Here is a 13,797-nt window from a genome sequence, read left to right as displayed (position 1 = left end):
CATGCTCTTGTATATTGTAGAGACGTCTTCCTGTATCACTGGTGTCCCAGTTCTCCTGCCATACTTTTTCTGTTTGACTTTTAATGATGGTTTTCGCCTCAGCTTTTCATCATGGAATTTGCAGATTAACTGTTTGCAATTTCACTGATTGTTTTACCAATATGTCTACGTCCTTGTTTTCTTCTACCCCTACATGAGCAGGAACCCAAATGAAACATACACTTAAACCCACTCTGTAAAGGTGTAGATCTGGAGGGTCCTCAGGCATAGAGTGTTTTGGTAAACTGGGATGTATGGTTGCTGTCAGTCCCCACTCGCTTGCTCACTCGAGTTTGTTGATGGTGTAGTAGCTGGCTGCTTTATGTCCCAGGGCTCCCTCATGCCTGTGTTATCTTCTGGCTCTCCCCTTTTAGTTATGCTGTCATAGTTAGTTTTGCTGGAGTCCCTGCTTGTACTCAGTGCAAAATGTATACTGTTCCTACTTATTCAGGTGACATTGGGCATAACAACCTGTGTTTTCTCTCTTCCCCCAAAAAAATCTGTCCCTCTGAGTTACATGTCAATCCTGAGATCGAGATGCTGACCTCTTCTGCTCCTCGGACCTGCCTGATCCATCCTGATGTCCTATGTCTGGTTGGAGTCTCATCACATCGCCACTGTGGAGGACGGCCCCATATGGACAGTTGAAAGTCACACTTGGAAGACGCTCTGGACTCTTACAGTAATGCTTATATGGCTGAGGGCTACAGTTGACTTGCTAACTTTAGGACTGCGGTTGTCATGAACAGTTTTGCACTCAAATTTCCATTAATGAAGAATTTATAACATCAACGAAACTGACTTCATATTAAAACTGTTAATGTTATAGTCATGTTGTCTGTTGTTGCCCAAATGAAGATGGGTTCCCTTTTGAGTCTGGTTCCTCTCAAGGTTTCTTCCTCATGTCGTCTGAGGGAGTTTTTCCTTGCCACTGTTGCCACAGGCTTGCTCATTGGGGATAGATTAGGGATAAAATTGGCTCATGTCTTGGGTCATTCAGATTCTGTAAAGCTGCTTTGGGACAATGTCTGTTGTTAAAAGCGCTATACAAACAAACTTGACTTGACTCTGTGTGTTCTGTATATGATATGATATATTTCATTTATGATATCTTGCCTGCATGATTTCCCTGACCTGATGCTCATGAGTGCTGATAAAATATCTGTTGCTATTAGTGTATTGTTTGGGTTGTTTTCCTCTACCCATAGGAATCCTAGCATTATGGTCACAAGCTCTACTGTGTATACTGAAAGATGGTCTGTTGTTCTCCTTTTTATAGCTGTGCCATTCTGTGGGATATATACTGCAGCACCAGTGCGTCCAGATTCAGGGTTTTTGAACCATCTGTAAATATCATTGTCTTATCTGCAAAGTGTTGTTGTATGTAGCTTTGGACAATGTAGTAAGCGGGCACTAGCTTGGACTTGTCTTTCATTTCTTTTTGTAGGTTCAGATCAATAGATGGCATCACAAACTCGCTCACTCGTTCACTACTCCCTACTCACTATATAGGGAATTACTATATAGAGGACTATATAATGAGCTCATTGGTAAAAGGAAAAAAAAACACTTTCGGACACTACTCCATTGTGTCATTATTTATGTCATTATTGTCGCACACTTAAAACGTGCCAGATCAGTAGGCTGGTGGATTTTCAAAATAATAAATACATGCATGTCTTTTTGTGATAAATCCATATTATACTGAGCGTATTTCACACATTAATCAATACAAAGTACTTGCATCTTTCAGTTATTTTAAATCAAGGCTGAACACTTTCTTTCTTCTTTGCCGCTGCCTTTTATTAAATCAAATTTGAGGCTTTTGATTTGATTTCTTTCAGCGCGACCGCAATGCATGATGGGATATATTGCAGTGACCGTTGGTTGTACACTACTTTTTATGATGCATTGTGGGATACTTTGAGTGCACTATATAGGGTGTAAATGATCCTCACTATCATTTCAGACAGCACTACAAAATGGCAAACTCACTATATAGTCCACTGTATAGTGAGCAGGGTGTGATTTCTGACACAGGGTTGATTTTATCTTGCAAGCACAATGCTTTGAGTTTCACTTACTAATTATGTCACCTGACACCAGTCACACCAATAATAAACACTGATCAAACAAACAGTAACAATGACACGGTAAATAAATGTACAGTGTGTTTAGCAAGTTAAGTCAATTAATTCCCTCCTCGAGTGTAGGAATATTGTAAAATGTTTGTTGCCTTGCCTTGTAGAGATCATCAGGTACCAGGTCATGGTCTCGGAGCTGGCTGAGGAAGACGTGCGGTTCCTCTATACAAGATATCTCTGTCTTTGCGCGGCGAAAATATCTAATCAACTCATCCTCCGTTAGAAAATCCAATCGATCCATTTGGCTGCTGTATATCCGTCTACTCTGTAGCCTACAAACACTAAATGGTATTATGTATAGTATACTAAAGCAGTTAAGCAAACAACACAACAGAAAAAAAAATCCCCAGGTGATTAATTCATGTGTAGTCTATGTTTCATGTAAACTTTGACTCCCGGACAAAAATTGTTTCTTCTTAGAATCAGACTCTGAATGGCGTCGACTGAGGATTTGTTGTGATCGAGAAAACCTGAAAGACAGCTTTCTCTCTTTCCCTGTGTGTGTGTGTGTGTGTGTGTGTGTGTGTGTGTGTGTGTGTGTGTGTGTGCTGCGTCACCAAAACCTTAACCTGTGTTAACTTGTGAGAGATAAAGGGCCTAATTTGGAGACGGAAGCCACACCTTGGTGATGTGTCGAAAGCAGGAAAATTAAAGGCTACAAAATGAAAACCTGAACACAGGACAAAAGGAATTGTTCTCCTTGTAAAATAAAATATATTGAATATACATACAGTACCAGTGAAATGTTTGGACGCACCTTTTAGTTCAGTATTTTTTCTTTATTCTTTATGATGGACTGCCATTTCTCTTTACTTAGTTGTTCTTGACATAATATGGATAATATTTTCCCCACTGACTTATTATATTTTGTGGCAGCAGGGGCGTGGTCAAGCATTAGTTTGGGAATGGAGGGTGGGGCCAGGATAGGTAAGTGGCAAAGTAATCACACCTGCTGTCAATAACCCCCAAGCATAACGATTTCAGCACCTGTTTACCGCAATGCATTATGGGGGATCACTGGGGTTGGTAGTTGAGGGCATGGTTGGGTGGCATGGTGGTATAGTGGTTAGCACAGTTGCCTCACACCAAGAAGGTTCCGGGTTCGAACCCAGCGGCTGGTGGGGGCCTTTCTGTGTGGAATTTGCATGTTCTCCCCGTGTCTGCATGGGTTTCCTCCGGGTGCTCCGGTTTCCCCCACAGTCCAAAGACATGCAGGTTAGGTTAATGTGGGGCGGTCTTGGGCTGAGGTGCCCTTGAGCAAGGTGCCTAACCCCTGACTGCTCTCCGGGCGCTCTGGTGTGGCTGCCCACTGCTCTGGGTGTGTGCATGTGTTCACTGCTTCAGATGGGTTAAATGCAGAGGAGGAATTTCACTGTGCTTGAAGTGTGCATGTGACAAATAAAGGTTTCTTCTTTTCTTCTTGAGTGAAATAGCGGATGTCAGATTAATTCTAACTGAGACCGATGTGAGAGGAGCAGTTTTGCCATGCTCTATCGTGGAAGACAATGAAATTGGTGATTTAAAGAGGTGAATAACATGTCGAGGGTTTATAGCAGGAAAATCTGAATCCAAATCAAGCTTGATGAGAAGATAAGAAGGTTTTTTTTTCTTTTTTAAACACCCCCCCCCCCCCCCCCCCCCCCCCCAGACTACAGGCCCTGGGATGACAAAGCAATCTTAGACTTAAGTCCAAATTTTTTTATTTTAAATTTCAGTTATTCTTTACCCTTTTCTAAGAAACTTTGTTCTAATGAAATCTTAGCCTTGTACTTAGTCTTGATCCAGCACAATGAAAGTTACAGATGCAGTCAGGGGAAACTATTATGAAAAATCAACTGTTGACTTAAGTCTAAAATTGCTTTGTGAACCCGGGCCCAGATGAACAGCATCAAAACATTTATAAATGAGTGATTAGTTAAATAAAACTTGATATCAGGAAACATTCCAAAAAAAATCTTTGGAAAGCCACTGATTTGCCGTGTCATGTTCAGGATAAATGCATTTACTTCAATAAATACCCGAAAGAGAACCCTTGGTGGTTTGGGAGTTTTATTGGTCCGACAGGCTTGTTCAGCTGCCGAGTGCTTTGGTACATTGAGAGGCAAAGGCTGAAGAATGCTTCTTTGTTTTACAGGCTTTGGAATATTGCTAGTTTCAGACGATGAACAGCATCGATTGTTATAATCTTCTATAACTGAAGGCCATTCCACAGACCATGGAAATATTGCTAGGTCACAGTTTAAGTCCGTCTTTTTCCCACCAGAGGAATGTAAGCTACAGACACTCGTCCATTTCAATTCAGTTCAAAGGTTTTCATTGCAGATTAAACTTATCCGTTTCTTTCTTCTCTTCTTCTCAACTGGCAGCTGATAAAAGCTCAAATTAGGTGTTCAATTTGTTGTGCAGACAGTTAGGCACACAGCAATTTACTTTAGGCATGATTAAAACCAGTTAGGGTTATTGATGTTGTGCGTATGTGTATCTGTTGCAGTGATGACAGAGCAGAGAAAAGGAGGGAGAGCGTGTAGAGGTGGCTGTCTCCTAACGTGTGTGTGTGTGAGATAAACTCAACATTATGGTAAAAAGCAAAAATATTAATAAAAGGACTGTGTTATATATAATTTCCTGCCTGTCTGCGCTTCAGTGTTCCTCTCACCCTCAGGGACACGCACACACAAATTAAAATAATAATAATAATAATAAATTATATATAAGTGTATGTATGTATGTATGTATACACAATCTAAATGAAGTTTACACACCTTTTATGCATGACAACAGAGACACCGGACTGTTGAGCAACTGAAGTCATATCAAGCAAGAATGGGGAAATAATTTCTTCTTCAAAGCTTCAACAATTAGTGTCCTCATTTCCCAAAGACTTACTGAGTGTTGTTCAAGGAAAAGGTGATGTAACATTGTGGTCAGCATGCCCTGTCCCAACTTTTTTGGAATGTGTTGCAGGCATCAAGTTCAGAATGAGTGTATATTTACAAAAAACAAAGTTTATCAGTTTAAGCATGAAATATCTTGTCGTTGTATCACTGATTCTCAACCAAATTTCACAATGGGTGTGAGACACTGGCTTGTGGGACTCTTCAGGTCTCCGTCTAACCCTTAGACAACCAGGTGATAGGAAAAGCTGAAAATTGGACTCAGAAGATGATCCAATCCTTATGGTCTTTAGCAAACCTCAGCCTGGCTCTTCTTTGCTTCTCAAAGATGAAGTGCTTTTTATCTTGCTTTGCATGACTTCAACCCTGCCTGGAGGAACCCGTTTCGAACCATCCTTGCCATGCACTTAACCACAGATGCCATTTGCAATTCTTTACATCATCATATGATTGTTGAGTGACATTTGAAGGAGTTGACAATCATCCCAGTCAGTGGAAAGTCATTTTCACTCTCTGCCAGTCTATAACTTTGATGTACCTAATGTCTGTTGCTTCACCTCATTCTTATGAACTACTAACTTTGAGATTTTGCAGATTGAAGCAACCTGACACTCACTGTATCCCCTCTGCCAGTAAATCCAGAATTGAACCCTTCTTTTTCTCACTTAAAAGTTTTCTTTTTAACCCTTTTGGAATAATAAATATTTTTTTGTATTCCAATTAAATTTTAGGTACTACTAGCATTTTTTTTTTTACCATGCAAACTATTGCAAGAGAATAGTGATGACCACAGCAGTGTTTTTATACTTTTCCTTATTAAATAAGATTTGGTTCAGGTGATCATCTCATCAGTGCCTCATTAAGTAAAATGAGGTGTGCTTGTGTTGGAATTCCAGCACGGACACTGGAATGAAATGGCTACCGTACACAGTGATGCTGATTTAAGAAAAAATTGAAGTGGTCTCTGAATTTTTTCCAGAGCTGTATTTTAAATATCGATATTCTGAATACAACTTAGAAATTCAGTTAGTATATACAATTATATTTTAGTATATAGAATTAGTATATGCCATATTACAAAGTTTTGTCTTAAAGAATTGAGCAACATAATAGATCATAATAATGGTATTACTACAACTACAGTTGTGTTTCGTGAGAAGTAGGAAGCAACGTGCTTGTGAAACTGGACAGAAGAGCCTGTGGGACTGATAATTATATAGGACTTATGTGGGATTGGACTGAAATTTTTTTTTATTTTTAGTAAGGAATTTAATTTGTTCCAGGGGCAGCATGGTAGTGTAGTGGTTAGCACTGTTGCCTCACAGCAAGAAGGTCCTGGGTTCGAGCCCAGCAGCCGACAGGAGCCTTTCTGTGCGGAGTTTGAATGTTCTCCCCGTGTCTGCGTGGGTTTCCTCCGGGTGCTCCGGTTTCCCCCACAGTCCAAAGACATGCAGGTTAGGATAAGTGGTGGCTCTAAATTGACCGTACTTGTGAATGCGAGAATGAATGGTTGTTTGTCTCTGCGATGACCTGGTAACTTGTCCAGGGTGAACCCTGCCTCTTGCCCATAGTCAGCTGGGATAGGCTCCAGTTTGCCTGCGATCCTGTACAGGATAAGCGGCTACAGATAATGGATGGACGATTTTAAAAAATAAAATAATAATAATAATAATAATTTCACCCACCTTTGAAAAAAAACTGTTCTCAGGGACCAGAAGAGTCTGGGATCCACAAACATCTCAAAGCAAGGAGATAGAAATATCCATCCTTCTGTTCTGTCCAGAACTGCAAAGGGTCCTCTGATCTAGAAGTGTTGGGCTTTTAAACATCACTTGGGAATAAAAACCTACTGTAAATACTGAAGATGTAATGGGATTGACAGATAAAAACCCATCAGAAGACTAAATACGGGACATTTCACCTGATTGGTTGTAAAATGTTTCCCTACAGGTGAATATCTTCTTTTTGCTGCTGGCTCCATCTTAAGGCTCTGACAAATAACATCATGACTTTACTCTGCTCTAACATTACAAACTCTACAATAGATTTAAATACATAAATAAGCAGCAATCCCTGTGAAAAACGCCCAGAAACAGATTGGGCCACAATAGTTGTGTTTTTATACAAAGAAATGAGACCAAAGTGCCGTTTAAATACAGATTTATTATATTTAGTTGATCTTACATCCAGTTTTATAGTTGGAGAATAATAAAATGTCGGAGTGTCAGTTTACACATTAACAAACCCGGAATCGCGGCCAGTCACTTCCGGATATCTAGAACTCCGCCCCCTGAGACGAACCAATTGCGTCACTCTTGTTCCGCGAGGTGTCGTTTGTTAGCGGTCACGTGGTTTTATGTAACTTGATCCTCGCCTCGAAGCGATGATTCATTTGTCTCGCGCTCTCAGAATCGACTCATGATTCGAAGACTCGGATTCATCTGACCGTCACCGCCATCACACTGTGTGCAGCATTTACTGAAATAAAGGGACTGGGTGCCAAAATGTTCATACAATACTTTTGAAATATCAAACAAAAACGACAAATCAAAATACAAAAAAAGAAAGTCAATTTTTTTAGACTGGCAAACAAATTATTTGTGTAATCGTGCAAAATATCAGTCTATTACTCTTCAGAAACCTTTTATTTTTGTTCCGCGTCTTAGTTTTGTTTGACGTAATTTATTTTGGTTGCGATTCCAGCTTTCTCGTTTGCGCTCCCTGACTTTTTGCTTGCAGTTTTGGCACAAACTTCACGTGTGGGTGGGCTGTCCAGGAATGCATTCCCATTGGCTAACTTGTGTTTGACTGACAGCTACGCTCAGCCATTCCCTACTCGGATTCTGTACTACTGCAACACATACAACACATTTGTCCCACACTTACACTTTGTTGAATTAATTCAATATCATAGTCGCCACTGAAGTCCACTCGATCCTCGTTTACCGTCAATGGATCGGTCACTCGTCAAACAGTCCGCCAGAATCCGAGTAGGGAATGGCTGAGCGGAGCTGTCAGTCAAACACAAGTTACCCAATGGGAATGCATTCCTGGACAGCCCGCCCACACGTGAAGTTTGTGCCAAAACTGCAAGCAAAAAGTCAGGGAGCGCAAACGAGAAAGCTGGAATCACAACCAAAACTAGAGACAATTCCTCTGGGGGAAATTGTGAGAGTGATGCAGTGCGCGTAGCAGTCACAGTTGCTGGAGCTGAGCTGTACTGTGTGAATGTATGATTTGCCATGAGGCTACAAGCCTGTGTCTCTCTGAGAGGGAGCAGCCCCTCCCTCCTGTGTGTGTGTGAGCGAGCAGCCCCTCCCCCACCTGCGCGTTGAGTGCAGAGAGGCACACAGAAAGTGCATTTTCCCTCAGTGCGCTCCCTCCAAATAACGGGGCTTTACACGGAAACGGAAGGAGATATTGAGGTATTTCACCTGACGTCACAGGGTCACGTGATGCCCCGGTGTCCGCCATTTTGAAGGTCAAGCTAGCTAATGTCAACAACATAGTAGCTAGTATGTTACTGTAGCAATGTTTACATTCAGTCATTTGGATGACTGTTAAAACCTTTCAGTCTCAAGTTTTTCCTTTACTGTATTTACTAGTTTACTGTAATTATGATCCGGCAGCTATTTACACCGGATCCAGTGTAAATAGCTGCTGGAGCGCGCTCTGGCTTGCTCCCCCTCAAATTAAGCAGCGCACTCCGGCTTGCTCCGGGAGCAAGCCGGAGCGCGCTGCTTAATTTGAGGGGGAGCAAGCCGGAGCGCGCTGCTTAATTTGAGGGGGAGCAAGCCGGAGCGCGCTCCGGCAGCTATTTACACTGGATCCGGTGTAAATAGCTGCCGGATCATAATTACAGTAAACTAGTAAATACAGTAAAGGAAAAACTTGAGACTGAAAGGTTTTAACAGTCATCCAAATGACTGAACATAAACATTGCTACAGTAACATACTAGCTACTATGTTGTTGATATTAGCTAGTGCTAACAGCTAGCTGCTAGTACACTGCTACAACACAGACACCGACCCTAATAATACAGTTCTTGGTCATTGCCTGGTAACAGCAAATTTATAACGGGCCATGTCTCAACAGACTAAGAAGTTATTTCAATGACATTTAATAACATTTTGTTTACCCTGAGGACCGAAAGTAAATGAAAATGTGAACAAACCTTAGCTGCAATAAGATGGCGACCACCGGCTCCAGGGACGACCCACTGATGTAGGCATGTTACCCAGCCTGACACAAAATATTTGTAGGCATCCAAACTCTTATACGCTTTCAGATCAATACCTGTGTATGGCGATGGGTTTTTAACGACATAGGTATACAGATCATGTGGGCCGAAGTCAGGTAAAGACGAGGGCTTCGTGTACTTCCGTACGTCAGTGAAAAATCCTGGTGGAAGCAGGTAAACGTCGTTCTCTAAGCCTGCTAACCTCAATTTTTGCAAATACCTCTCCCTCTGCTCACCCTGTAAATTCCCTACGTCACTGGATAGTGAAGCTGTTTTCTGCATCTCGCTCCTTTTTCTTTTATGTTTTTCATTTGTCGCCTTCCTCGCATTCAAACTGATTCGAGCCGTGATGTCCAAAATGGCAGCCTAACGATACATCACATGACTTGGTCACGTGGGTGAAAAACCTCAATTCACAAAATTCCTTCACATTGAGTGCCACAAGGGTCTCCTGAACACACTGATGTAATTTTTTTGTCTGTAGTGTAAAAAAATGAGATCACTATAGTGAGTTAAAAACGAGTGACTTTTCTAATTTTGCAGTCACAGCGCAGCCACGTTTATAATGGAAGTCTATGGGGCAGCGTGTCTGTACTCTCCTTACTTTCAGGCTTCTCATTCAAAAACTGTAAATCCTATCGTTAAGGTAGACACATGAGCTTTTTTTTCAGGCTGCCTACACTCTAAATTAATGAGCTCCACGGGTGTGTAACACAATAGACACCCATTATAAAGCCTGATTTTTCTCCAGGTACCCACATGGTGTTTGAGCTGGGACTGATCCAAAAGTATAGAACCTTGCAAAAAAATAGAATGGCAGATCCACAGAGGAGAAGTTTCTCTACATTTTAAAGTTTGAATCATGTCTCTAGGTGAAAGCATGCCATAGCAGCGGACGTTTGAAAACGTGCCTTTTTTCAATTAATTCCATAGAAAATGAATGGGAAATTTTGGACGATTTTTTCGCGACTATGTCACGAAAAAATCGTATTTTGATGAACAAAGTAATAGCATAGCGAGTCCGATCGAGCCGCACATTTTGATATATTGTTTGTCTGTGTGCGATGTACGGTTATTGGGTTATTCGAAATCGGAATTTCTAGGTACTCCTTCTCTCCTTCTATAATAATAAGAAGAAACACACAGAAGAACAATAGTTATGCATGCCTAGGCACTGCATCACTAATAAATTACATCAAACAAAACTGAGAAAGACGCGGAACAAAAATAAAATGCTTCTGAAGAGTAATAGACTGATATTTTGCACGATTATGCGAATAATTTGTTTGCCAGTCTAAAAAAATTGACTTTTTTTTTTGTATTTTGATTTGTCGTTTTTGTTTGATATTTCAAAAGTATTGTATGAACATTTTGGCACAAAATTGATTCCATATGGATTTAGAAGAGCTCTAATAAACACATGTATGATACCCCAGTAGATTTAGGGAATAGAAACAGATAACAGATTAGTCCGAGAAAGATTTTGACCTTTTCTGATTCCATAAGATTTAATTTAATTCAACATTAGATTACTTTATTGGATTTTTTTGTCCCATTTTTCAGTTCATGTAATAAACATTTCTTTATTCACTGAGACCAATTCCTTGGTTAGAGTTTCAATTATTATTAATTTTTTTTTGGATGATTGAAATGATATAGGACGGCACAGTGGTGTAGTGGTTAGCGCTGTCACCTCACAGCAAGAAGGTCTGGCGAGGGTCTTTCTGTGCAGAGTTTGCATGTTCTCCCTGTGTCTGTGTGGGTTTCCTCCGGGTGCTCCGGTTTCCCCCACAGTCCAAAGACATGCAGTTCGGTTAATGTGGGGCGGCCCATACATGTCAACCTTTGGTCAATCAAACTTGTATAACCAACCTCCAAAATCCTTATTTCCCTTATAAAATCCTTATAAGATGCAAATTAAAATAATTTACCTAAAATTTGAATGATAATTAACAATGATATATCCCAGTTACTTTTTATTCAATTTTAATAACAATAAACCTTCAGAATGAATACAAAGTTCCAATGTTTGACAAAAACACAAAGTGTCACTCTAATGTTCTGAATTGTACTCCATGACAGCTTTTTTAGCAGTCCGCACCAATACCTCACTAGGCTGCATGTCACAGCAAGTGTCTAGCTGTGTTGATCTTACACTACTGTAGGCCAGGTCAGTGTGTCTGCATTCAGGTTCTTTCTGCTCTCTGTGTGTATCTTCCTGACTTGAGAGAAAACTAACAGAGCACTGCCTAACTTGAACTGAAATGCCCACTACCTTGTGTTTTCTGTCTTTTCCAGGTGTTGGCATATCAGTTTTTGAGCATGCAAATACTGTCATCAGTGGCTGATTTTGCCCTTGGCTTGCATTCCGCTGATGTAGTTTCGATTTGACATGTTCTTTCACATCATAAACTCCCAATGCTGCAACTTTGATGTCACGCACACACAGTGTGCAGTGTGCGTATTCTTCATTTTTGGAGGCTGCCGGTTGGATTATGCCATTGAAAAGGTCCTTCCATTCAGAGAGAAACCTACCGCTGTATTGTGTTTTGAATTTCTTTGCTGGAGTGCCCATTCAGAATCTTTTCAGTCGCTATTGAAAGTCGCTGAGGTGGAAATATGCTTTTCAAACAAAATGTTACTTCACGCATAGACATATAAACATAGATGCTGCATTGAGCTGGTGGCCCATTGCTGGGATACGTCAGAGTGTCCGCCATATTGGATGTGGCAAATCTTCCCCATAAACCAATGCAAGTAAATGGACTGAACTTCATAAAGCCCCTTTCTACAATAATATTTAACTCGATGCCTTTTATTCACCCATTAAGACACACACATATATATTTGGGAAACAAACAGGCATCAAAACAACATATATAACTTTTAATGTGATGGTTATAAATAGTGTGCGAAATACCCATCGATATTCTGAATGACCGCCAAACTGAGTTCGGCCAGGTTCTAACATCATACCAAAACAAAATACATCACTGATTCTTTCACATTCAGAAAGGTTAAAAACATTCATCATACGTTCAAAAACGTTCATCATAGTGTGGCACTGTATTATCTAATTCTCACTGCTTATAACTATACACCTACCCAGTGGAGATGAGCTGGGAAACTGAAGACTGAAGGAACAGCTCCCTCTCTGATCCTGACTGTCTGACCTGTTCTGTCAAAATCCTCTGTTCTGAAGTGTTCACTGCAGAGCATGGATGATGGAGTAGCAGAAAACCCTCCCCGTCGCACAGCTGTCTCCCACTGCTTTTTTCATGTCTTTATTTTTGGGAAACCTACATAGTATGTGAAAAGTTAGCTAAGCAACTAACAACAATCAGTGTAGTTATGAAGGAAATACTTCGTTGTTTGGAGACAGGTTTCACCGAGCGGCTATTATGCGCGAGACTTCAAATTAGCCACAAAGTCAGAAAAATCTGTTCGTAAAATTACATTATAATGATCAAATACAATGACAAGTATTTTTCCAGTCTCACCTGTGAAAGGTAATCCCATGTGATCTCGTTTGGATGGTAAACCTGTTGGTACAGTTAAACGCAGCACATGAATGAGGCATCTTTATTCTCGGCTACTGTCTAGACGCTATACCAGAGATGGTTGAAGAATCTCCACTTTGCCACGTCCAATATGGCGGCGAGGATGACGTATGATTCTACGCAGAAGGTGGCGTCTATGTTTATATGTCTATGACTTCACGGTTGGCGGGATTCTCGCAATGCGGTGTGCGCATGATCAAAAGTGGAACGAAGTCTCGGTACCACAAGATAATGCGCGATTTCATAAGACTCTTTACTGGCTGTCTGTGCTTTCTGTGGTGTACAGTACGTTTGTAAATGTTATGTGCTCTTTTATCATCGTGGGAATTGATTATAGCTCTAAATAAATATTGAAGTTTTTTTAAAGAATCCGTATAACTTTATTTGTATGCCTATATACTACGTTTATTGAATCAAATCCGTATAAAATACGGACATTCCGTATAGGTTGACATGTATGGCGGCCTTGGGCTGAGGTGCCCTTGAGCAAGGTACCGAACCCCTGACTGCTCCCCGGGCGCTCTGGTGCGGCTGCCCACTGCTCTGTGTGTGTGTGCGTGTTCACTGCTTCAGATGGGTTAAATGCAGAGGATGAATTTCACTGTGCTTGAAGTGTGCATGTGACAAAGGTTTCTTCTAATTATTTATAGTCTATGGATGTGATGTGACCCTAGTGATTACTGATCTGTTGTCTCAGTGTCACCTGCGAAAAAACAATCACGTTTTAGAAAATAAAAACATCCATTTTCAAAGCTGGGCGGCACGGTGGTGTAGTGGTTAGCGCTGTCGCCTCACAGTAAGAAGGTCCTGGGTTCGAGCCCCGGGGCCGGCGAGGGCCTTTCTGTGTGAAGTTTGCATGTTGTCCGCGTGGGTTTCCTCCGGGTGCTCCGGTTTCCCCCACAGTCCAAAGACATGCAGG

The 13,797-nt window shown here is 41.0% G+C and overlaps 1 protein-coding gene across 1 annotated transcript in view; it reads right to left on the bottom strand.

The window, feature by feature from the left end:
- LOC132870279 (uncharacterized) overlaps positions 1-2,703 on the bottom strand; it is an 89,919-nt gene extending 87,216 nt beyond the window's left edge. The window contains exon 1 of the mRNA XM_060903916.1: positions 2,281-2,703. Within this exon, the coding sequence (XP_060759899.1) occupies positions 2,281-2,424 (144 nt within the window). The 5' untranslated portion in view covers positions 2,425-2,703. The remainder of the gene's footprint in view (positions 1-2,280) is intronic.
- Positions 2,704-13,797: the final 11,094 nt, after the last annotated feature.

Source organism: Neoarius graeffei, chromosome 22, assembly GCF_027579695.1.
Source record: "Neoarius graeffei isolate fNeoGra1 chromosome 22, fNeoGra1.pri, whole genome shotgun sequence".
NCBI classification, from domain to species: domain Eukaryota; kingdom Metazoa; phylum Chordata; class Actinopteri; order Siluriformes; family Ariidae; genus Neoarius; species Neoarius graeffei.
The sequence above is the reverse complement of the archived record's forward strand: the minus strand, read 5'-3'. Positions and strand labels throughout refer to the sequence as shown.